Source organism: Choloepus didactylus, chromosome 9 (genome assembly GCF_015220235.1).
Source record: "Choloepus didactylus isolate mChoDid1 chromosome 9, mChoDid1.pri, whole genome shotgun sequence".
Lineage (NCBI taxonomy): Eukaryota > Metazoa > Chordata > Mammalia > Pilosa > Megalonychidae > Choloepus > Choloepus didactylus.
The window spans coordinates 20634610-20659151 of NC_051315.1; the positions used below are offsets into that span (position 1 = coordinate 20634610).

Below are 24542 nucleotides of genomic sequence, written 5' to 3' on the forward strand. Positions count from 1 at the left end.
GGTGATGATGGCCGATGCAAATGTTCTCCAGCTAAAGATCACAACCAGTCTTAGAATGGTTTCAATGGTTCCTCTTGATAAGGGTAAGGACTGAAGATGCATCAGGAATTGCTTTTGAGGAGTCACAAATTAATGATGTGTTATGTGTATTTGGGCATTTCAGTAGTCTGGTCAGAGAATACCAGCAAAATTTAGCTACTAAAATAAACATTCTGGTAGCTTAGTGAACCATGAATTGTGGTTATCCATCCAGATGCACAAAGGGCATGCATGAACATCTCAGATGTTCTGTTTTGATATGGAATTAATGCAATGAGTTATTTTTTTTCTTTCTGCAATGGACATAATATTGTAATGAGAAGCCAATTGCGCCTCAGAGGTCTCAGCTTGCCGATTACCTCTCTCATTTCAGCTTTTTTCATTTTTATGGGAAATTATGCTTCAGTATTAATGGTAATGGCATTTTGCACTCATGTCATTATGAGATCCTTACAGTAATCCAGCCAACGCCAGCCTTCAACAACCTCAACTATAACAATGAAGTATGAGCAAGGCTTATTGGAAAACATCTGTATGCATCTCATATCCAAAGATACACAACACATTCTATTTTGAAGTTCTAACATTACCATGAAATATACCAATTATGCAATATGATTCTTATGACATGATCCTTATTCCCTCCCATTCAATATTTAGCTATTTGGGAGGGAAAGGCAAGAGTAACAAGGAAAAGCTGAAAACAGTTCTCTCTCTTAGGGGGACTTGTACTCTGAATTTATAATGATGGATATTTAGGGGTCAAGTGCACTTGGCATGGATTTAGAAACAGTCCTGAAGGAAAGAAGGACACAAAAGAGAAGTGTTAAACATATTGTGAATGGATCATGATCATGAATTTTATCTTAATTTCAGATGAATTTCCTAATTAAGGAAGTTAATAGGCAGGCTTCCCTGAACCTCTTAAAATTACAAGCAAACTTTTCTTTTGCATATGCATGTGTATTCTGGGGAGAAGATCCACTGTTTTCTCAGATTCTCAAAGGGTTATGTGATCCAGCCACTTCCCACCTCACACCCCACAATTAACCACCAGATTAAATAGATAGCTTAATTCAAGAGTATCTCCAACACACTTCCAATTCCAGGATATTTCACACACATTTTCCTGCTTAAACATTCACTCTGAATCGCTCAACTAAAATCCCATTAAGATCTACTTACTGCTAAAAATCCCCAGATAATCCCCAGAAATACAAATCCCCAGGAGAATCCAAATAAACAAACAAAAGGTGGTAGTGAAGAAGAACTGATTTCATACAGTATGTTTTGGGCCCATCGTTCATTTCCCTTAGGTCACAGTTTACCCAAACGACTGTTGCTGAGCAACTGAACCAGATCTTTTTTTGCCTTGCCACTTTCCCTGCCACCCCAATGCAGTTGACAGGTCTCACGGAGGGAAGGAGGAAAGAATCGCAGCATTTGTTTAGCTCCTTCTATGCGAGAGTCATTGTGCTAAGCATTTTAGACACATTTCCATGGCTTTGTTTGCTCAGATGAGAAACTGAAGCTTGAAGGAATTCCGAGAACCTGCCCAAGGTCACCCACTGAAAATGTGGTGGAGTGGGGACCGGACTCAACACTTGCTTGGGTCTCGGTAGGCTTTCCACGACTTCACACAGGGATTTCTTCTCTCCTGCTATGTTCCTGGTCCTCTCAAATCATGCCTCCTTGGTGTCTGATGTTTTCAAGCGGCCCACTCCATCTAAATCTTTCCCCAAAACTGCCCATTAGGCTGAATGCACATTTCTCACATCATCCTGTCCCTCTTCTTTAATTCAGGTAAATTTCAAATTCATTACCCCATGGTGTGGTAGAAAAGGCACCATCTGGGAGCCAGGACCTCTGGGTTCTTGTCACTCCTGTGCTCTAAACAAACTGTGTGACTTTGCTTCAGCCTCCACTTCGATAACGAGGGGGTTAGATTACATGAGCTCTAAAGGCAAGATATAATATCCTATCGCTCTACTATTCCTTGCATAACCATGTGTCTAGGGAAAGTGATTTGATCATGTTACTCAGTTATTAGATTCATGTACTTATTCAGGGAAATATCTATTATGGCCGCAATAGTGTTGTCTGTAACTCAGAAGATGGACACCAACCAAATGTATTTAATTTGATTTGTGCAGTGTAGCACATTGCCAAGTTCAAACAGACCCTTAAATGCCTTTTAATTGGCTGATTTGCTGAAAGCTATTGCCATATCCTTTCCTTACGCAGGCCTGGGGAAAGCCACGAAGGGGACAACTGGAGATGAGGGCCTAAGCAGGCAAGGGGTACTTCAGTCAGGAAGCCTTGGACTAGGAGAAGAATCCTGGCTAAGAAGGCAGCTCTAGGGCTTCACTTTCCTATTTGTAAAATAGCAGTAATTCCCCAGGTTTATGGTGAGGATTCCGGAAGACAACTTCTGCCTGCTCATTAGGTGTGGGGGCAACCTCAAAACTTTACTGATGGAACGACTTGGTATCTATTTTAAAAAGTGCAGTTCTGGACCCCATGAGAGAACGTCACACCCACCTTGAGGCCTCTGTAAGCCAGTCCTAAGGTGACAGAACCGCAGGGGCCAACTCTCTAAGCATGCACCCTCCTGCTCCTTTTACTTGGTATTACTTTGCACCTAAGTTAAGCACTTTCCTGACCCTCCTTCCCTTCTCCTCGTGAGGCAGGTGGGGTAGAGATTTATCAACCACACAGCATGTGGGTGAAGGCAGTGGTGACATGTTGATGCAGCTGGTTCCAGGTCACCAGTGAGTCGGCACTGGCTTGGTAACGAGCTCCGTGCCATCCAGGGCACTGCCCCTCACTCTAGCAGGCCTTGAAGCCAGCCTCGCTATGGCCAAGAGAATGGATGGCCTGACATCCTGGCTTGGCAGAAAAATTGGGCACTATTTTAGTACTTGAGTTTGAGAGACATGGCTGACAGTGATTGACAGAGACAGACCCAGGCAAGGGATATAAACTGCTTTAAATGCAGAAAAGGCTGCTGGAACTCTATTGTGTGATGATGGCTTTATGAAGTGGCAGACTTGGCCAAACCTTATAAAGGTACCTTTGCACCTGACCTGTCTTTCTAGCAGGTCTCTTGAAAATTCAGCCTGCATATCTCTCTCTCTCTCTCTCTCTCTCTCTCTCTCTCTTTCTCTCTGTGTGTGTGAGTGTGTGTGTGTAATATATACACACACTATCTAATAGAGTGGTGAGCGTAAGTCAATCCCAACTGTTCTGGGGCAGCCAGGTGCGAGTTATAAATCATCTGTATCAGGATATGAAAGCATCTTGTCCTGGGAATATTTATCTTCATCCCTCTGATCAGTCTGGGTCCCAACACATTTCTGAGCAAGTGCAGCAGATCAGGCACAATTGAAGGCCAATCCCACTTGTCTCTAAGGTATGACTATCCCAATTAGCCCTGGGTTTCAGACCTGCCTCAAGTTCAGGGAGGTTCAGCCTGTTCTGGGTGGGCTCTACTCAGAGATCTCAGAATCATGTACCCCACAAAACGACGTGTTCAAGTCTTAATCCATGATCCTGTGGGTGTGTGAACCCATTTGTAAACAGGATATTTGAAAACATTATTAAAGATATTATTCATCCAGTTTCAGTGAAGCCAAATTGGATCAGGGTGGCCTTAATCTGTATGACTGAAGGCCTTATAAAGAAAGAAAATTCAGACGCAGTCAGTCAGAAGTCGGAAGAAGGCAGAGAGGGGAGATTGCCGTGGAATGAAGGATGACCTTCATCAGAATGCTACCAACTCAGAGAAGGCATGGCCTGCTTGCCACCTTGATTTTGGACTCCTAGCTTTCAAAACCATAAGCTAGCAAATTCTTGTTGTTTAAGTTAACCTACTGCCTGGTTTTTGTCGTAGCAGCACTAGCAAACTAGGACACAGATGCTTCCAATTGTCTCCTTGGTGTACACCCCATCCTCCTCACCCCTCTATGACCCACGCAGTCAGGATTCTGAACTTTAAAAATCTCCTCCACTGCAGGCGATCAGGTTAAAGACTCATTTCAGAACCTGTTTGGAGAGCTGTGACAGACTGCGAATCACTGCCTGGTTCCAGAAAGCATCTCCTGAATGTGTCAGGGCAGCTCTTAGACAAGTGTACCCTCATGGTAAGAGAGGTGATAGAACAAAGCCAGAATTGCTTTTCTCTCCAGGAAACATTGGTCTTTCATGTCAGAGTTTGGGTTACTTAATCTTTTTGTGCCAGGAATAAGATTTCCCAGGTGTGACATCCACTGATAGCAATGGACACTCTGCAATTTTTAGTGCCAAGAAATTAAAGCTTCAATCTGCATAATCAAATCCCCAGGTAAAAATCACCACTCCTTTCACAGTACTTTCTGTCCCTTGCATTTTCAAATCCTTACATTTATTCAAAATTCATGAAAATGCAATGTTTAATAACGATTTTTACTGGGGGAGTTTTTAAGGCTACTATTATAAATGTTTACTGCATGAAATTTACTAAATCCAGGATAATCAGGTTTTCTTATGTGTTTGAAGTATGAAAGAAAAAAAGTACAGCCTCAATGTGGCATGCTACAAGGTATATTCCTATATTTACATTTCACTCACTTAGTCTATTGCAATATAATGTTGATTTATTTCAGGTTTTGAACCTCCATTTAATGTTAAAATTCTTAAAACAAATCTTAGACACAGAGGGCTTTTGATTTTTCATTAGTTTTCTTAACTCAGTTCAACTAGATTAGATCCTTTCTTAGATAAAAAGCTGAAAAGAACTGCTGTTGAAGGTCACAGTGACAGAGAATTCACCTAGCATGACACTCCTCTAAGGTTTTGGTTTTTCTTTGGAGCTCAGTGAGTTAATCTGACATTGTCAGAAAGGCTTGGGAGGACCAAAGAAGATCAAATCATGTTAAGACAATTTTATAATTTTATGGTTGTGATTAAAGCCAGGATGTAGCTGAATATAAATCTCAGTTTAAGCATGGTGCTGAATTTGGTCCACAAAGTGCTTTCTGGAACCTAGAGAGCCTAACAAACTCCTATTCATCCTTCAAAGACCAGTTTAGCTGATGCTGCCTCCTGGAAGACTCCCCTGGAACCTCAGATAGTTATAATTACTCTTTCCTCTGAGGACCTCTGCTGGTAAATGTTGTTGCATTTACCACTCTACAGCAATTACCCATATTATCTGTCTCCTTTTTAAATGATGACTTCTTGAGGTCTGAGGTGGTTTTAACATCTCTGTGTCCTCAGGAGCTAGCACAGTTCAAAGCACACAGGAGGCCAATGAATTCTCATAGAAAGAAGTAATGAGGCCATTTTGTCCAGGTGTATTCTGCTGCCTAGATGTTCTCAGCACGTGCACTATTGTTTAAATTAAAAACCCACCATCACTAGGGCAAAGAAAGAAATGAAGTTTGCAAGCTAACTCTGGCCCACAGATGTTATGTTTTGTGTAACACTTATGAAGTGCTATAAAATTCTGAATCCAAGGCAACATTTAAAAATTGAGAGACTGAACACAAAAGTGTACATTACCATGCTTCTCTTTAAATATCTAAAGCTACAGCAACTCCTAACTATCCTTTCCACATGGCCATAATTGACTGGAGCTGGGCAGAAGAGTTCAAAGCCTCCTTTGCTAATTACTTCACCTGGTCCAGTCTCTTAAGGCATTTGAATTTGTAATTTTAGTTTTAGAGTATCAGATTTTTCATTATTTCAGGTGAGAGGATAGTGTGTGATGAACCAGCCATGTGCTCCTGAAATCAAATAATATAATTTGGAATGTATCTACTTTTAGGAAGATATATAGAACAGGAAGGCAGGTGCCCTTCCTTAAGTAATTTAAAATACTTGGGGGATGGGCGACATAAAAACTCACATCCATGAAACCAAACGGAAATATCAGTCTTTCTGACCAAAGGCACAAACATGTGATACAATTCTCTATGGTTATAAGGAACCAATAATTCCAAGATGGAACCCACATCCGAGGTTTCACTGGTAACAAGAAGAGATAGCGATAAAAACAAAATCAAAACACACAACAAAACTAGAGCACATTTTAAAGGAGAGGTAAGTCCCCTAGACATCTCAACCATCTAAACATTATTTCCAAGTAGTTCTTCTTTATCTTACATACACAGTACTCTAAGAACTGGTCTTGGGGTTTCTCAATCATTTCTTCACTTGACATTTATTTAGGCATGCTTTTGTTCAAGTCTTGTATCAGGGGGATTCAAAGGTAAATAAGGCAAGGCCCTGTCCTTAAGAAAATAAAAACTAAATCAAATAAATAAAGAGTAGGAATCATGCCCTGACCTCTTTATAACAGACAACTTGCACCCTCAGTCACAATGCTGTGGGTAACTCATCAGAAGACAGCATTTGGTGCCTGGACTGCTGAGCTCTGGGTCTTACAACAAAATAGGAAACATTCCTCAGTTGATTTGGAAATGAAGAGCAAACATGCATGAAGAAAGAATTAAAGGACACTTACGTAAAGGAACAGCCACACAGTCCAGGACAGAGGGAGCAGGAGGAGTGCAGGGGAGGGGCTCCTGGGGGTGGGGCTGATGGGAGAGAGGGGAAATGGGAGGGGCTTATTCCAGGAGCATCATCAAAGCACGTGAATCTAGAAACACGACTGGAAACAGGAGGGTGACTTTCTCTTGGCTTCACGCTTTGTGCCATCTGTCCTTTCCTTCGGATTGGCATTTATACTCGGCCTTGTCCACCTAACACACTCCTATGAATTTGTCAGGGATTCAGATGACGCATTTTCTCCCCTGTTAAGCCCTCCCCAAGCCCCTGGTCAGGTGGGTATTTCTGAGCCCCACCCTCACAGCCCCCAGCCTTGCCTCTCACCACGAGGCTCCCTTCTCAGGGCTTACCTGTAGACCATGGGCTCTTGAGGGAATGCATTTTCCCACTGAATTCTCAGTGCTAACCTATTTTTGGTGCCATAAATTCCTTGACTGAATGAAGAGGAATGGCCAGGCTGGGGATGGGGGAGGGTGAGTGAGGGGAGAAGGTGGAGAATCATTGGGATGGGGAAATATCATACAAAATGGAACCGTTGAAGGAAAACTGATGTCGTGCTCTGTGGAGTGAAAGTATTTCTGCTTGGCTAGAGTGAAGAATTCGTGTCAGGACAGAAAGAAATATGAGGCTGTTGAGGGTGAAGCAAATCTCTAGAGACCTGAGGAAGCATTATGAAGGGGCAAAAAACACTTCTTGCCATAACCCTTAGGATTCGTTCTCATCTCTGCTGCTTTCGCTAAATCCCAAACCAACCTCACTTGGGGCATATCATCATGGAAAGCCCTCTCCTTCAAGAGCCACGTAATCTTCCAAAGTATCCCTCACTCTCAGAGAGGTGGCTTGCAGCACCTTGGACAAGTGAAAGCTCCTAACAGTGCTCAGGGAGCCAGACAGAGCTCTGCTGCGCATTCTCCATATTTGCACGTCTGACAGGTGCCCACGATGAAGCCACCAAGTCCTCAGATGAGGCGAGAGGGCAGATTCACCACCCTCTACCATCTGAGTGGGTCTCTACCATCTGAGCCCTGATGTCACTTAGCGGCCCTGAAGCACCACTGGGCTGCACCTCCTGTCTCCCTGTGGGCCTTTGTACATTAGGTATTAGGCCTATAGGGGAAGGTCTGGGGCAGAGCTAATCAATTCCAGAAACTCAAAAGGTAAATGTCTATCCTAGCAGTGTGGGTGGCCAGGCCACTGCTATAGACGTGTGTGGACCCACTTGCCTCTTCTGTTGACTCTTTAGCTAGTGGCTCATGAGAGACCCTGATCGGTCAAAAGGAAAAGCTTCCGTTACCAGAACCCAAGAATCATTGTCCCATCTTCCACCCTCTCCTTCACCCACTCCTCTCTTATTGTTTTCTGAATTATTATAAAGTCCTATTCATGATCTATTTTCATTTCATCTTTTCACTTCACTTCAACTGCATATATTTTGAAAGTACCCAAAAGGCAGGCCCTTTTATAATACCATTTATCAAGCAAAATACATGCCTTTAAAAATATTTAAAATGGCTGACCTTTTCTAATTTCTCTGAATGACCAAGTATCACAGAATGGGTAGGTTGTTCAATTGGTTGTTCAGTTCTGGGCAGTTCTGTGACTGTGTTCATCATGCAATTGCAAGTTCTAATGTGGTAAAGACTGTATTTTGGCCTAAAGATCTCTGCTTCTCAGAAAGATGATTTTTTTTTTAAAAGGCACCTGTTATGCTAGGTGAGGGGAATGATACAAAAATGTACATAAATGGTAAAATGGTACAGCCATTGAAGAAAACAGTTCGCCAGTTCCTCAAAAAATTAAACCCAGAATTACCATATGACTGAGCAATCCCATTCCTAGGTAGATGCCCCAGCAAATTGAAAGCAGGGACTCAAACAGATTCAGCATGGTTCTTGCCCTCAAGGGGATTCCTATTTAGTTAAGATGGAAAGTTAAGAAGAAAGCCCGAGCCGTTGGGTACGGCACTGGCTGCCTCCACGGTGAGGGAAGGCCACCATCATTCCTCGTGAGACCATGCGCGGCCCTGGAAGGCCCCTGAGAGCTGGGGGCTTGGGGCTGGATCCCAGGGAATGGGATTCACTGTTCATGGAGAGGTGGAAAAGTGAGTGTATGGTGTACTGCCAAATCACGCTTATGTACAGATTCACATTCTGATAATAAAGATTCTGGGGAGAAAAAGATAAATCCAAGGAAAAAGTAGAATCTTCAAATCCTTTCATCTCATCGGAAGTAATGATATAAAACAAAACACTAGCCAAAAATAATAAGAGTCAGCACTCTAAGAAGTGACAGCTAATTTTTACACCTTGGTTCTAAAGTCATCAGATCCTCAACTGTTTGTGTGAATAATCTACACTCTAACATTCTCTTCTATCTTGGCTTAAGGATATGAGTACTAAGACCCTTTGAAATATTGGATAAAAAGAAAAGAAAAGAACTGTGGTAGGGTGAAAACACGAGAGTCGAGTCATGTCAGGAAAACGATAACACAGGTGTCCAAAACAAGATGAAGGCAGAACACACCAGGGAGGGATTTTTAGATGCCACAAATCAAGAGCCTTTTAGAAATGTGTAAATATGGTAGACTCCTTGTTGTGTCTTCACTGCGGAAGCCCTCTGATCCAACTCGATCATACGTTGGCCAGTTAATCAAATTGTCAGCGAGAGTGGGGAACCAGAAAATCGCTCCTCAAGCCCGTGCACGTTCCCTGCAGAGGCAGCACTGGGAGGGGCCATGGAGGGCGGGATCTGGAGCCAGGCTGCCCATTCCCTCCTCGCACGTGTCACTTACCAGCCGTGTGACTTGGCCACTCTGTGCCCAACTGTCCCCATTGTACGGAGGGTGCAACGATACTTCCAACCCCATAGGATTGCAATAGAGACGATACTGGTGAATATTGGAAAGATCATAGAACAGTATCTGACACACAGTAAGTGCTATGTAAGTATTTTTAAAATAAATAACATCAGTGGTTATCTGTGGGCTGAGGTTCAATCTTTGCCTAGAGTTCCCATTATCAAAGTTGTCTTTTTTTATTTCTTTATGTGAAACCCAGACTGTAAACACATGACTATTATTTCTAGCTTTTGTTTTTCTTAAGAGTGGAATAAGAACTTAAAACTACCTGACAAGCAACTTGAGTGCAGAATCCCTCTACACTTAACACAACGCCCATGCCCCAAATTTTTTACTGTTAGACCCCTGATTAATTTGATGACAAGTTTTTTTTAGCAACTTGCCTTTATAGATGCGATTGAAGCACTCATCTTTTGTTGAGTGAAACAATTCTCTTTCATATAAACCACAGTACATTAGTTTATAATAGTTTAAAATTACATAATTACCATGATAAGTATCATGTGCATAAATATACCGAGGAACAAACATAACTGACTCTTGGTGAGCATTCAACTCAACCAGTAAGAGAAGCATGTAAGCTTAGAAAGTGGTCCATTAGCTGCCAAAGTTCAGCAAGTTAAGGGTGTTGGTCAATATGATTTACAAGAAGAAATGGAAAGCACCGTGAATCTGGCTCGGACGTTCAAATATGTTAGTTAGTCTAAGGATTCAGTCCCACTAGGAACATTACTCCTGAATTTTATTTGCTATACAGACTTTTCAATTATTAGGAATTAGTAGAAATTGTTGATTTTAATATAGGGGGTCTCTTATTCTGATTTGCTACCACCCGTTGTCCCAGACACACCATTCTGAAAGCTGGAATCAATAGACATGTTTATTGCCAATCTTAAGATTTAAATTTTCAAGTTAGGCTATCCTTTCTTATTTTTATTTTCCCCCATAATGGACCTGGTTTCTTTTGCAAGTTTTCCAGAATCTGTCAATTAATCCTTAGAACTGTCCCCTTTTGGGTATCCTACATAAGGAGTTGTTAAATGATAGCCATATAACCTCTTATTCTGTATTTTTGAGGGATGGAGAGTTGAGAGTTTCTCATAAATTATTGTCTCTTCTATTTACAATTTGTTTACCCCAAATCACAATGGGTTCAAAATTCTTTTTTCTATGTCTCTCTCCAGGTTGCTGCTTCAGATTGTGGGGAATCATTAGGCTATATTCAGCCGGTGACAGCTAATGCTGTTGTCTAAGTCATGAAGAAAACTTCTTCCAGATCTGCGGCACAAGAACCTGCAGTCTGTGGGCAGTGCTGTAAGGTCTCTAAGATTTGGGACAAGGGTTACTGAAGGATTGCTGTCCGCACCAAACACACCTTCCCATGGCCTGGGCTGGACCAGTGTCCCTGCATAGCATGAAAGCATCCAGTTAAAACAGGGCAACATCAGAGAGACTGGGGTGGGGGTGGGGGGCTTTATGCCCTTCAGGTTTAGCAAAATAACTTTCTGACTTGCAGAATGAATGTATGTCATTTGGTCATCTGTTCATTCAACAAATAATTACTGAGCTCCCATAGGTGCAAAGCAAGCACAGACTGCTTTTATTTTAGCCAGGGTTCCCTGGTATGCATTTGTATTTCAATTATACCAGAAGGCATCTCCAGTAAATAAAAACTCGAGTCAAATAACTAACAGGCAACCTGAAAAGTTGGACCCTTCCTCTGTGTGTGATTGTGAGCAGGCACCACCCTTTCTCTCTCCTTCCCCTTCACACGACCATTCATGGCACACCTCTTATAAATACCATTTAAATTAGAATGGCTCCTGGAAATGAGGACTATTTGGGGAGGAACATGAAGTTTGTTGGCAGAAAACATCCAATGAATAATACTAGGCCTCTAGTGTTCCACTTGCTGGCCATTTGATATGGATTTAAGAAATTTGTGACCTCCCATGGAAAAGCTTAAATCTTTATAGCACACGTATTTACCGTGGAGATAAATCATCATGATTCATATACAGGGACTGCTGCTCCTTAAACATTATTCCAGAAAAATCTCAAGGTAAAATGGGCAAAGTAGAAAAATTCATGTATGTGCAACAGCTGTGAAAAATAATTATAATATTGGGTCTTGATCATGAGAGAGCAAAAGGCATACAGCTTTTGACAGATGCAGGAGCCCCTCTGGTGACCATTTATTGTGACCAGGACCAGGAAACAGGATAGAGATGGACTATTTTCTTCCACTCAATTTTTGAGTCATAAATTATGAATTCTGCTCCAACAGATAAAGCAGAGAGGAAATTAATTTAAAAGATGAGATCTATTTTGTAATTCAGAGAGCTGTTTTATTTTAATTTGGGGGACAAATTACATTTTGATGTTTGGCTTTACCATGCATCCTTCTTTCTCTGAAACGAACCACAATTTCCCATTATTTCCTCGAGGAGCTCTAAGACCTTAGCAACACAATCTTGGCCACCTGGAAGAGGGCTGTTCACTAGAATTTTCTGTGGTGATGGAAGTGTTTACATCTTTACTGTCCCATGTGGTAGCCACTGGCCACAGGTGGGTTTTGAACACTTGAAATATGGCTACAGTGACAGGGAAACTGGAATTTAATTTAATTTAATTTAATTATTTTATCTTTAAATAGTGGCTACAGTACTGGACAGTGTGGTCTGGATGGCCACAAGATGGAGAAAGACCTTGGCCTTTTCCCTTTCTCTCAGCCAGTCAGACCAGGTAGTCGTGAACCATCCTTTGTACACTGAACATTACCCTGTGAAACCCTAATGTAACCCTAGCCAGCACAGCTTCAGAAAGGCTCAGAGCAAGGCTCCTGGGGTCTGTCTGGAGCAAATATGCACATTAGTAGGATCAAATAAGTTGGAAACAGCAAATGTTAGCCCATTAGCTTCACCCCCACCAATGCATATGTGTTCCCTGCAGTACGATATATTCTCTAGTACCTCAAAATGATTCAAATGGTTTGACTTTCCATGACTTTCCCTTTTCTGAAGGCAAAGCAAATAATTAAAAAAAAAGAAAAGCTTGGTGGGAGCATTCAGACAGAGAGAACCTATAATAAACTGAGGCAGAATTAGGAAGGGCTCTGTTGAGGAAAAGCTCTGGGTAGAGATACGAAAGAAAACCCTGGTTCTATCTTTGGTTATAGAGAGTTTGACATAAAGATATGTACTTTGGCATTACACAAAATTCTTCCTTGCTTATCATGGAATGCAAGATTACTAATAGTTGTCCTGAAAGCAATCAATCATTTCCTAATTCCATTCCATGATTCCACTTAGTTTACTAGAGAACATCTTCTATTATTGTCCCTTTTACCTGTTTATTCTTTGTTAATGTGTTTTTTTGGCTGCAGGTAGCTTTAAAAAGTCAGACATTTAAGAGATGTTCAATTTTAATGATATCCCTTGAGAGAGGAAAGCCTCTGAGTTCTGATGTAGTTCTGAGTTTTGATGTCTTGCTCTTGGAGAGGTTGCTGACTTTTGAATTTAAGTAACTTCTTGTCAATAACATTTCAGTAGCAAAGATTGTTTTGCACATAAACACATACCTGAAGGAGCAGGTCAGAAGTTGGTCGGACTCGCTGCTGGAATAAGATACTTAAGGTTCGATTCTGTTGCTCCAAATCAAACACTCTTGTTTTCAACTTCACACATTCCTCCCTTAGATCCTACAACACACACATTGAAGGGGAAAAAAGTCTATAATTGAAAGATACCTTTGCATATTTTAACCAAATTTAAACGATATCTCAGACACATTAGTGAAACATAGCATTTTTATTCTTCAAAGCCCCTGGGAACAAATCACGTACAATGTTTTCTCCACAGCCCATTGTCTGAAAGAATTATTCTGTGCAGGGAAGACCAATTTTTTTTTAAAAAAAAGCAACTTGAAATCACAAATGCATTAATCCAACATGCTATTTTTGAAGATGGTAAATCTTAGTGATATGAAGTCAATTTAAGTTTCCACCTATATATTTTGCCTTTTCGCTGTATTCATAAAAGCAATCAGAAAGCACAAACCAGAAGGACAATAGTGCTTTTGCAGTGAATAGAGATTTGATGAACTAAAGAAACTATCACTTTGGATGGAGCCTCTCATCGTTTGCGGACAGGAGTTGAAATTCTCAGCGCTGTGGTTGATAGAGTCAGTGAAGCATTTAGTGGAGAGGGGCAGCTCTGAAGTGATGGCTTTCAAAATGCCACTTGTAACTGGCCCATAATTCCACAGTAGTCGATTTCCACATATTTTGAGTTTGTTCTCAGTGTCGGAGAAGTGCAATATCCCCACCCACCTTGGTCTCCCTTTAGAGATGCTCTTTTAATAGTTCAAACACCAGAGACCTTTTCCACAGCTTTCCTCTGAGGGGGGCTGACACCTGGGAGCTTTAGGACTCACTGGAATGCCATCAAGGACCTGCCTTCCACACTGACTTGTCATAAAAGTTCCCGTGGTACTTAAACGTCTACACCATCTTTGATGGGGTTCAAGACAGGGCAGAATAAAGCCCAACTTCAAGGTTCTTTAAAAGCTGACCCTTTTTTACATTTCAAACTTTATCTTTCACTATATCCTTATTAAAGGAAAAAAAAAAAAAGGAAGAGTCCTCTGCTCTCGCCATGCAGAGATCAGGAGTCTGCTTATTGTGCTTGGAAAGTTCTGTGCTTTTCCTGCTACTTCCTTCCTTTTCACACCACCACTCTCCCTCACATCCTCCTCCCTCTTCCACTCCAGGTTGGGCTCTTTGACTGAAGTCCAATTCAGAGTCTAACTGCTTTCTGACACTTTTACCTGTTGTCCCCAAGGACTGCTCTCTTTTCTCAACTCTAGTAAGCACACAAGGCCTCTTATTACATTCAGCATATACTACTTTGTACTAATTTTATTTTTGGTGCTCTAGACTTGCAGATGGCGAGTTCCTCAAAAGGTAAGCATAAGAAGCTTCTGAAATAAACAATAGCACAAGCACGTTGTTCTTATTATACCCTTTTTATTCCATCAACTAGCACAGCACCACATATAGTAAGATCTTAACAAACTTTTAGGATTGTTTTGTTAAAGAGGTGATGGTGAAGGATTCTGCTCTCCAGTGATGGTTGTGAGAAAAAGAACTTAAGCTTCTCAACACCCCTACATATTCCTCCAGGGAGCAGCTATGGACCTGAAGATTCTGCAAGCATAAAAGTTTAGCAGTCATTAGGTCTGACCCCAAAGGCCTCAATAGGGGTGGAAGATGTGGGTGGGTCTGTTTCATATCTTTGTAATCAACCTAATTGTGATGCTGGAGAGATCCAGCTTTGCCGGAGCATTCATCATCACATCCAATACCATTAACTCTATTTAAAGGGGGCAAAGAAACAGGCCTGGGGGTGGCTTACAGCACTCATCTTTCAGTTAAAAGGGTGAAGCTTATGCATACGGTTTTTTCACCTGGTTGGTGGCCACAAATGTAGAGCAGTGGAAAAAGGAAGGTGATGCTCAGGCTGAGGGACCTGGATATGAGATCCAGAAGGCCAGGAGCCGTCAATGGCAAGGGCAGGGACATGCACATGCATGAGCACACGACACGAGGTGGAGCTCATTTTGAGAGGCCCAGTCTCTGCTCAAATTAAAAGGCCAAATTTGCCTCTTGTATTTAGAGTTCTACCTCTGTCTACATCTCACTTATGCTAATTTTTTTCTTAGCATGTATGTAACACTATTTGCTCCCAAACACTGATTGTTTTCACTACTGCTGATTAAGTAATTAATAAAACTTGACTGTGAGGTAAATAAATATTAATAGTACCTATTGGGTGGGAAAACACAGTTGTTCCCATTCGGAGGTGGACAAATGGAAACAGAAGCATAAAGAGTGCATTATGCAAGGAGAAAGGGGACCTGTAAACAATAGCACTGGCAGTTTTTTGCAGCAAAACTGAGAATAACTTGAAAGAATTCTTCAGGTGGGAAAGAAAGAAGGGAAGGGAATGGTGGGGGGAAGGGAAGAGAAGAAGGAAGGAAATAAATCTATACCCTCTAGAGAGGGTTTTTTTACAAATCCCCAAATTTCAATGGTCAGTACTTTTACTTAAGGCATGACAAAAGTTCAATAGTGAGAACACAATTTACTGACCCAACCCTGAAAACTCTCTGTTTATCACTTTTGGCCCATACAGTTGAGCATCCTGCAGATGGGAAAACTAAAGGCTTTTGGATGGTGACACTTTGGAAAGAGTTGTAATTTGCAGACATAAAAGAATTGCTTGGGTCATTTTTAATAGCCTGAGTTCTCTTCAGTCAAGAGTGGATGATAACTGATGCCAGACTGTTACCATCCCATGAAACTGTCATAAAAAACAAGCATGGGTGCCCACATGCACACACAGAATCACAAAAAGCCAACTTCTCTCTGAGCACTACCATGGCACCTCGGCAGATAGTGGCAGCCATCTGGCTTTGCTTTCTCTGTGCTCAGGGTAGGATCTCATTGACATAAAGCAGAATATGATATGTTTAGGCTGGTTCAAGACCAACTATTCTGACCCTGTGAGTTACAGAGGCAAGGCCTAGACTATCCTTCCCAGGTAAGGCTTTAAAAACTGAATAACTTGCATCTCTTTCGATGCCATAGGCTGGGATCATGACTGGAGGCCAGGAGCTGGGCCATCTGTCTTCTCTCACACCCTTTTCCTATGACTCCCTGTTATGTCTCAGTGCTCAAGAGGGAGACCCCATTGAAAGAAAAAAGAGGTCATGGAATATAATGTTTTCATAGGGAAATAATGGCAAAGATTTGCCTACATTCAATCTCATGTAAGAGAGTATGGTGGTCTTTGGGTTCCAGAAAATAGTCAGATCTGTTTTCTTTGCAATCTGCATGTTGGCATTAATTGGAAACAGAGGATAAGGAATAAGGGCACTCACATTCACACTGAGCAATGTGACACATGGGTCAAATGTGCCTTGTGGGTCCTAATGAGCCCAAACCATGACTTCCCTGGAGGGCCCACATGCTGAAATCCTGGGGAGTTTCACCTGTACCTGGGCTGCAGAAGATTCCAGACTCACTGCTGTAGAGTACCCGGGTGAGTACAGTTACTTTATGCATTAAAGAGCAAAACTACTGCCAACTCCAGGCTGAAGTAAATTTAAGAAAACATTAATCGCTTCAAAGTGGGATATACAGTGATATTATCATGGAGCATTGTTGAAAACTGTATAAATCTGATTTTATCATTTACAAATTACACTGCAATAGGGTACCCATTTCAAAGGCAGTGCCTCTCAGGGACGGGGAGTTAGAAGGAGCGGGCTCTGGTCCTTGTGACCCACATGAGCTGAGGGAGGCCCCTCTTCTGATTAGGCCTCCATTTCTTCATCCAGAAAATGAGTCACTGCACAAAACTGGGCTTTTTATGAGATCGGATATCCCACCTGCTTCACGGGCTTGTCAGATGCCACCTCTTTCCTTCCCTGAAGCTTAGTGGCTGTCATACCCACCAGCCTCTTCCGGTCACCTCTCTGGTCAGTGGCTTTCACTGACACAGTCCCATCTCTGCCCAGGATCCTAAGACTTCTGAGCAGAGAAAACCCAGTTTTGGAAAAGTTGGTTACCTTTCAGACTACCAAGAGCCTCAGCATCAAATACCCAGCAAGACCAGGCGGGTAAGCTACACGTGTGAGTAAAACTGGCCAGGTGTGGGGACTGTGTGGCCCTGCGGCAAACTGAATAGCACAAGCCGTCACCCTTTAGGCATTCCGACGAAACATTTTTTTAACCTGGGTGACGGCTAAACAATTACAGTGAATTGAGCCTATCACCAAATCTAGTTGACAATCTGGACATTAAATGCTCTCCAAGGTCTCTGGCAATTTGAAATTCTAGGGTCCAGAATAAGATTGGTTCAGAAAAAGCGTGACTCCAGATTTCAAGTCGGTTTTGGCTCCACACATATCAGAGCCTATATGTTCCTCTTGCTGAAGAGGATTGGCAAAGCTTCCACAGGTTTTAAGAAATCCACTGGTGACCTGTCCTTTTGTTTCATTCCTTGAGATCACATATAACCACTGATTTTGACTCCATCTGTGGATTTGCATGCCATCGTTCTCTGTTCTGCTGAACTCTGGTGGGGAGAAACGATAAGTGATCGAGTGGGACTGCTGAGGCACGAGGCTGCAGTGGGTAAGAGGATGGAGTTTGGTTAAAATATGGCCTCTACCGCTCCCTTGCAATTTAAATTACAGGTAAATAACTTATTTTCTTAGTCCGACCTCTCAGGGTTGCAGTGACAACAAAATGAGTTAGTGCATGTAAAGTGCTGCACATGGGGTTGGAGTCTTTGTAATTACACAGTAAATATATACAGGCAGTTTCCTAGGAACCAGATCCTACACGGATCACTGCTAGAGAAGTGGGCACAAATGGTCTGACTGCCCCTCCTGCTTTAAGAGAAATATGTGGCAATTTGTAGTTCTTTCCTTTACAAGCTACAAAATTGCTTTCTCTTCTATCAGACTGGCTGTGTTGCTAGATTCCACCATACCCAGCCTTATTCCATGCCAGTGAAGAAAAAGATACCATATAAATTTTCGGCTCATCTACAGAACATGCAGATAAGGTTGAGATTTTAGATATACTAAAAAATAACTTCAGGGAAATGTTTTTCTTCCAAGATTGGTGTTAACAGCAAAAAAACATTGAAGAACTTAGGAGGGCTACATTTTCAGTGAGTATAAATGATTTAATGAAGATAAAATGTATTTCAGGCAAAAATACAAGTTTAGTCTAGGTTATTGATTTTACTTTCTTCTTGTAGGACCTGGACCTGTGATTTGAAGGCATAAGAGGAAGTGATCAGGGTTTAATACTGTCACTTTGGCTTTATTGATCTAAAGGGGAACAGTCTTCTCTGTTAAAGGGATCTACAAGTTTTTTGAGATAAACTGAATTACCTGACCAGGATAGTATATGCACATTAAAAAAAAAAAAAACTGACAAGTTTATGGAAATACATTTTTTTTTTCAGTATTGGGAAAAGAAGTACCCACCGTTATTTCAGAATGCTTACTTGGGCCATGAAAGATTTTTTTTTTGGGGGGGGGTGCCCACTGAAGAGCTGAAGCCACAGCAGATTTGCCTTTGACTCATGTATTCTAAAACTGTATGATTATGCCTATAATTTCACATCAAGGATTTTTTTTTGGGGGGGTGACTTGGATAAATCACTCAAGATTTCTGTTTTTACTCTGTGCCAGCTACATCCTTCTTTAGAATTAGTTTTCTCATTTGCATTTGGAGTGCATTTTATTTCTTGTGCTGTGTTCTTAATTAAAAAGAAATTTTAGTATTTTCCAGCAAGTTTACAATCCCTATAAAAATCAGGAGGCAGGCACACGTTTCTGCAGAACATGATTCTTTTGGAATCTCTGAAAGCCCCCAGCGTCTTTTCGCACCCCAGAGTGTCCCTGAAGTACGCTATCTCATAGTAGCATGTCTTTCTGTGTCTCACTGCTTAACTGTACCAAGGTAGATTTATCTGTTTACTAGCTATTACTTGGATTTGTGTAGCTATTTTTTGTGGCTGACCTGAAGGGTTCCGTTTTCCTTTTTATTGTACCAGGCAGCTTCCTTGTCTCTTTCCTGAGGCATCATTAAAAAAAAAAAAAAAAAGAAAGAAACATGGAAAGCCTTTCTGTAGTTGCACACAGAGCTGCAACAGTCATCCTTTCATTCCTTGGGTTTATAATTAAATGAGCATAGAGTTTCTAACAGGAGAAAAGCAATCAAGAAATTAAAGCCTTTGAAAAAGAAAAGGCATTCAAATAAGTTGTGGCAGAAACAGTTGTCCTCCAGTATCTTTTTCTCTCCTTCTTCCATAGTAAAATGCAATCAGTTTTCAGCTGGGTACATGCACAGAATAAAGACTTCTTTTGGGTAGTCCATAGTCTACCCAAAGAGCTTAGTCTAGGTTATTGATTTTACTTTCTTCTTGTAGGACCTGGACCTATGATTTGAAGGCATAAGAGGAAGTGATCGGGGTTTAATATTGTCACTTTGGCTTTACTGATCTAAAGGGGAACAGTCTTCTCTGTTAAAGGGAAGTGGCCTTAGAAATGGAGGCTCACCTCATGGAATAAAAAGATAGAAACCTGGGACCCATGGACTTTATGGAGCAGACTTCATTTTCCGCTTCCTGTGACTATGGACTACCCAAGGAGAGGTAAATAAAAAGGAGGCATGAAAGCCTCTTAGAGTTCCTCTTCAAGGGCAGTTAGTGTGCCCTTTACCCCCTTCATCTTCTTCAACTCTTCTTTTTTTCCCTTATAGTTGAAATGTGGATGTGATGGCTGGAGCTTGTGCAGCCATTTAGTTGCACTTGGAAATGGAGGCTCACCTCATGGAATAAAAAGATAGAAACCTGGGACCCATGGACTTTGTGGAGCAGACTTTATAGCCCTATACTTCCTTCTTGTGAATTGATACATGAGGAGGAAATACTATTTTAGCTTATTCATGCTACTCCTTTTTGGGATTTCATAATGGAACCTAATTTTAACTCTACATCAGGGTACTCAAATCTCTTTATGTGATATGAGGATAAAACCTGAAGCAGTCAAAATTTTCATAGAAGGAAACATGACATTTTGATAGGAATACTAGGGGAGAAAGTCTAGCAAAAATATGATCACAATGCCTCTATAGTATAAACTGAAATCATATTTATATAAGTATGTCTGTGAGAAGTAGTCAACCTCTACTGATAGATTTGAACCTTTAAAAAACATCAGAATGCCATAAATTGCTTTTGCTAGCTGTATCCTCCTGATTACATTGCACAACCTGAGATTTCATGGGAAAGTCTTCATTTCACAGAGAGAGAAGATAGAATAAACAAAATCTGAAGGAACTTGAGTTTAGTCTCTGAGAAATGCTATGGCAAGAAATGGGAAACGCTCAGTAAAATTCACCAAACCAGTGAAATTTGGGCATACAGTGACTTACATTTACCCACTATGCCCCAATGACATGATCTTGTATTGTCTGAAGAAGAATAGGGAGGTAGCAAAGGAGCAGGTAAAGAAACTGCATGCTCAGCAGTTACCATTTATTTTACATTTACCACAAACAGCCCTCAACAGGATCTGCTCTACATGCTTCCTTTCTTTGGAGCATCATACCAGTCCTGGGAGATGGAAATTGTTATCCCAGTTTTCTAGCTGAGGAACAAAGGGTCAGAGGAATGAAGTTTTCTAATCTCAAAGATCCTTGTTCAGTCCTGGGCTTCTGCTGATGCTATCCATAAGAGGACATTCACTTTACAGGAATCAGAGGAATACACCAACTTATTTAACAGTTACATTTACTAAATGAAAATGATGAGTTTGCTTCTCATCTGGGTACATGGAAATCCTTCATCTTCCAAGACTTTTCTATTACTATACCAAGAATTTGAATTTCACAGGTTTACTGGTCATTGATGTTACTTCAAGTGCCACCTAAAACATACCCAATTTTAACCTAAGTGAATAAATCGAAAAGTACTGCATCTATCAATCACAATTTCCTAGTTTGACAACATGAATTCCAATCTACTCATGTAAGTGTGTTGAAAAGAACAAAGCCAGAAAGTGACCTACCTTTTGAGTGAGCAGAGCTTGAACAACTTGGTTGGCTACCTTTAAAAAAATAAAGAAAACAGTTGCCATTTATAATAATGAGACTTTACGTGCACAAACTCTAGCTAACCAATAAGTTTCCCACAGCTTACTATAGCTAATTAACTCATTTGCCTCTCTCCTCTACTTTTAGAGGACCTTATTCTTTTCATAATAATCCTGTCCTTCTAGGCAATGTTTTGCCTTTTCCTAAGGTGACCTTGTTGCTAATTAAGATGGTTAGACTGCAGAAATCACTCATACCTTGACTTTCACATTTCCGTATTTGGAAAAATACTATCCCTTCATGTGTAAAGTACTCCAAGAAGGCTAAAAAAAAAAGATGATAAAGTACAAAACAAGATCCTAATTATCTGTACACAGTTTCTACACTTTGCTGATTTATAATGTCCTTTGCCTCTCCTTCCTGTTTCTTTGCTGTTTGACTATTTCATTGCTTAAAATTACTTGCAATAGAGATAGGTTGAATGGTGCAGAGTGGGGACAGCTTGTTTCCTATATGTCCCACTTTCCTCCTCCATGTCACTGTTTATACCATCCTCTTGTCACTGCTTCCTGTAATAGAGTCTAATATCTGTTTACTCCAACATCCACTCTCTGCTTCCTCCTGAATAAGAAACCCTGATTTTTTGGCCAGGTACATCTAACTACGTTTCCCAGCCTCCCCTCCTGTAGCCATGTGACAAAGTTCTGGCCAATGAGATACAAGCAGACTACTTCCTTGGGTTTGCAGGAAATCTACAAAAAGAAGGGGGCTGACCCTTCTTCTCCATCTTTTTCCTGTCTGGGACATGGAAGTGATGGATGGATCTTCAGCAGCTACCTTGACAATGGAAGACACATAGTAAGTATAGCTGGGCAGAAAAACAGGATGACTCTGGGTCCTGATGATGTCATAGAGCTGCATTGCCTACCTCTAAACTTTTTTGAGATCGAGAAATAAAATATCCAATGTTATTTTGCGTTTCTTCCAACACACAACCTTATTAATATATGTACAGAACTCTAATTTTGTTCACGTATCAGGCAGCATGATACAGCAGGGGAATCTGGGCCCCTCCTCACCCCTAGGAGATGAATCTTGATCATTCTGAGCCAATCTTGGTAATCCCACTTTCATTGGATGATCGGTTTAGGATGGACATGTGTGACACAATTCCAGCTAAAAGTCACATTTAAGATCAGTAACATGTCCCTGGTATTTCAAGGAGATGGCATGTTCTCCATATAATGATTCATTATCTCTGTACTAAGATTTGTTCATCTGCAAGTTCCAAAACACTTCACAAAGAAGATATCACCATAACCTTGAAGTTATGGCTAACACAGAAATGGATACAATTAAGGTGGACAGGTGGGTTATGTGGCATTTTCCAGCCAATATATAAATTGTAAACATTCTGAGTAAGAATCAACACTGATAGCACTAAGGACCAAGTCAGAATACTTACATATCCTAGATGTAAGGTACTTAATGTTCATTCATTCATTCCTTCATTTACTCAATACAAATTTACTTGCCATCTACTATTTGCAAAGCTAGATGACTGGGAATTAGTCCTTGGTTTTGGGCAAGAAAACAATTATAACACATCATCATCATGACCATTCTCAAATTCAGTCGGGAAGGCTGAGGGACACACTTTCATCTTCTTTTTCTCTTGATTACCAATTTATTTTGGGTGATGCTTAACTATTTTTGTCTGTCTTCCTGTCTAGTATAGTGGAACAGATTACGGTAAGAAGGTTTTCATGTAGCATAACTATTTTTTGACTCTATATTGACAAAATAGCACATTCTTAATGACAGTTGCTGTCATTAAGTCTCACAGAAAATGAAAATACAGGCTGTCATCAACATGTGGTTAGTACTAGAATCAGATTACCTGTAATTGGTTAGTTGAATTGTATGCACAAGAGGGGTTTTCTTTCCATCATTAGCCTTTCAAAGTTTACATTTTTGACATTAAGTAAAATGAAAAGGTCTTTCATTGAACTAACTTTTTTCATTGAACTACTTTTTTAAAGAAAAAGTTACTTAGATAATTTCTTCAGTGCAGCCCAAGTTAAAGAAGGATACCCAAGAACTGCCAAAGACAATAAATCATATTTTTATTAACCGGTGCTTTTTCTCCCCTTTATAACTTTATTTATATGTGATTTCAACAGGTGATAAATGTTACTCAGCCCATACAAACAGACCAATAGCATAATCTTGAAAATCTTCCAGTGTTGGAACATTCATTCCAATTCATAAATAACTGACAATTTAAAGTTGAACTATAAATCATCTATTTTATTCTTGATAAACTTAAAAACACACCAACAGAAAAACTGAACCATGTATGCAGGTTGAATCAGGAACAAAGTGCCAAAGTTAATTCATTCCATAAATAATTTAATTCTTTTGGATCTCAAACTTTGAATTTGATTCATATACTCATAAAACTGCCTAATATCAATATTTTCTTTTCTTTCTCCAAACTGGTCCCTCACTTAAAGCTGTCTGTGGAAATGTGGTCACATAAAATAGCTCTATACATGATTTAACAGGAGATGTTGACTAATACTCTAACTGTAACAGCCCACAGGAGTAAATATGTTATATCCCTGCAATCCAGGTATTTTGCCCTATAGGATTAAAGTCTCTGTATCTGACACCAATCCTTCTGACATGTACTTTGGACAATTGTTCACTCTACCCGAAAACTGAGCAAAGATACACAATGCATTATTTCTTTACCTCCTGACATGGGGTTCTATTACCCAGAAGGACTCACAGGTTCTTTGCAGAAGAGCAGGCAGGTTGCACAAAGGTTTTCCTCGGTATTGTCTATAAAGTCGGTTTCCTCGGTTTCTTACTTTTAACAGCTAAGCCTCCCTTATGTATCAACTGAATAGTTTTTTGGAGCTTGTGCATGCCATAAACCGCCTGCAGCCTCTAATAAGTTCGCAAGATGATCCCTGAAATGGGCCCCTGCCCTCATGCTAGCTTTATGCCCTAAACACTTGGGTTGCAAATAATCACACACCTGGAGGCCCCACTAATGAGAACAAATAACTTCCAGAGTCACCTGCTAGCTTTCCTCTCAAAAGCAAAGAAAAATAGTGGCTGGGTTGGGTCAGGGACACTTGAGACCACTGACCAATGCTCAGGGTCCTTTTAGCCCTGGCTTGTTTTACTACCTCCCTCAGGCTGCCTGCAGAGACCCCCACCCTTTGCTCCTAGGAGAAGGAGGCTGCAGGTGACATAGGGACATCTCTCCTTTCCTTCTCAGAAAGAATTCTCTCAGACATGCCAGCTCTTTGGACACCCTGATGACCTTCCACCCACATAAGTCTCTTGCCCTCTTCCCCTTAGGTTCCTGGGGCTCACGATGCCTCCAGGCATCCCCAGGGAAGG

The 24542-nt window shown here is 40.9% G+C and overlaps 1 protein-coding gene across 10 annotated transcripts in view; it reads right to left on the reverse strand.

The window, feature by feature from the left end:
* The window catches only part of NCKAP5 (NCK associated protein 5), a 1340286-nt gene that overhangs the window by 179549 nt on the left and 1136195 nt on the right, over positions 1-24542 (reverse strand). For all 10 annotated transcript variants that reach the window (XR_005218940.1, XR_005218939.1, XM_037850400.1 and 7 more), the window contains 2 exons: positions 21101-21139; positions 13026-13145 (listed from right to left, as the gene is read on the reverse strand). Coding sequence is in view for 8 of the 10 variants with exons in the window: in XM_037850400.1 (XP_037706328.1) it covers positions 13026-13145; positions 21101-21139 (159 nt within the window). In the remaining 2 variants the exon portion in view is untranslated. The remainder of the gene's footprint in view (positions 1-13025; positions 13146-21100; positions 21140-24542) is intronic.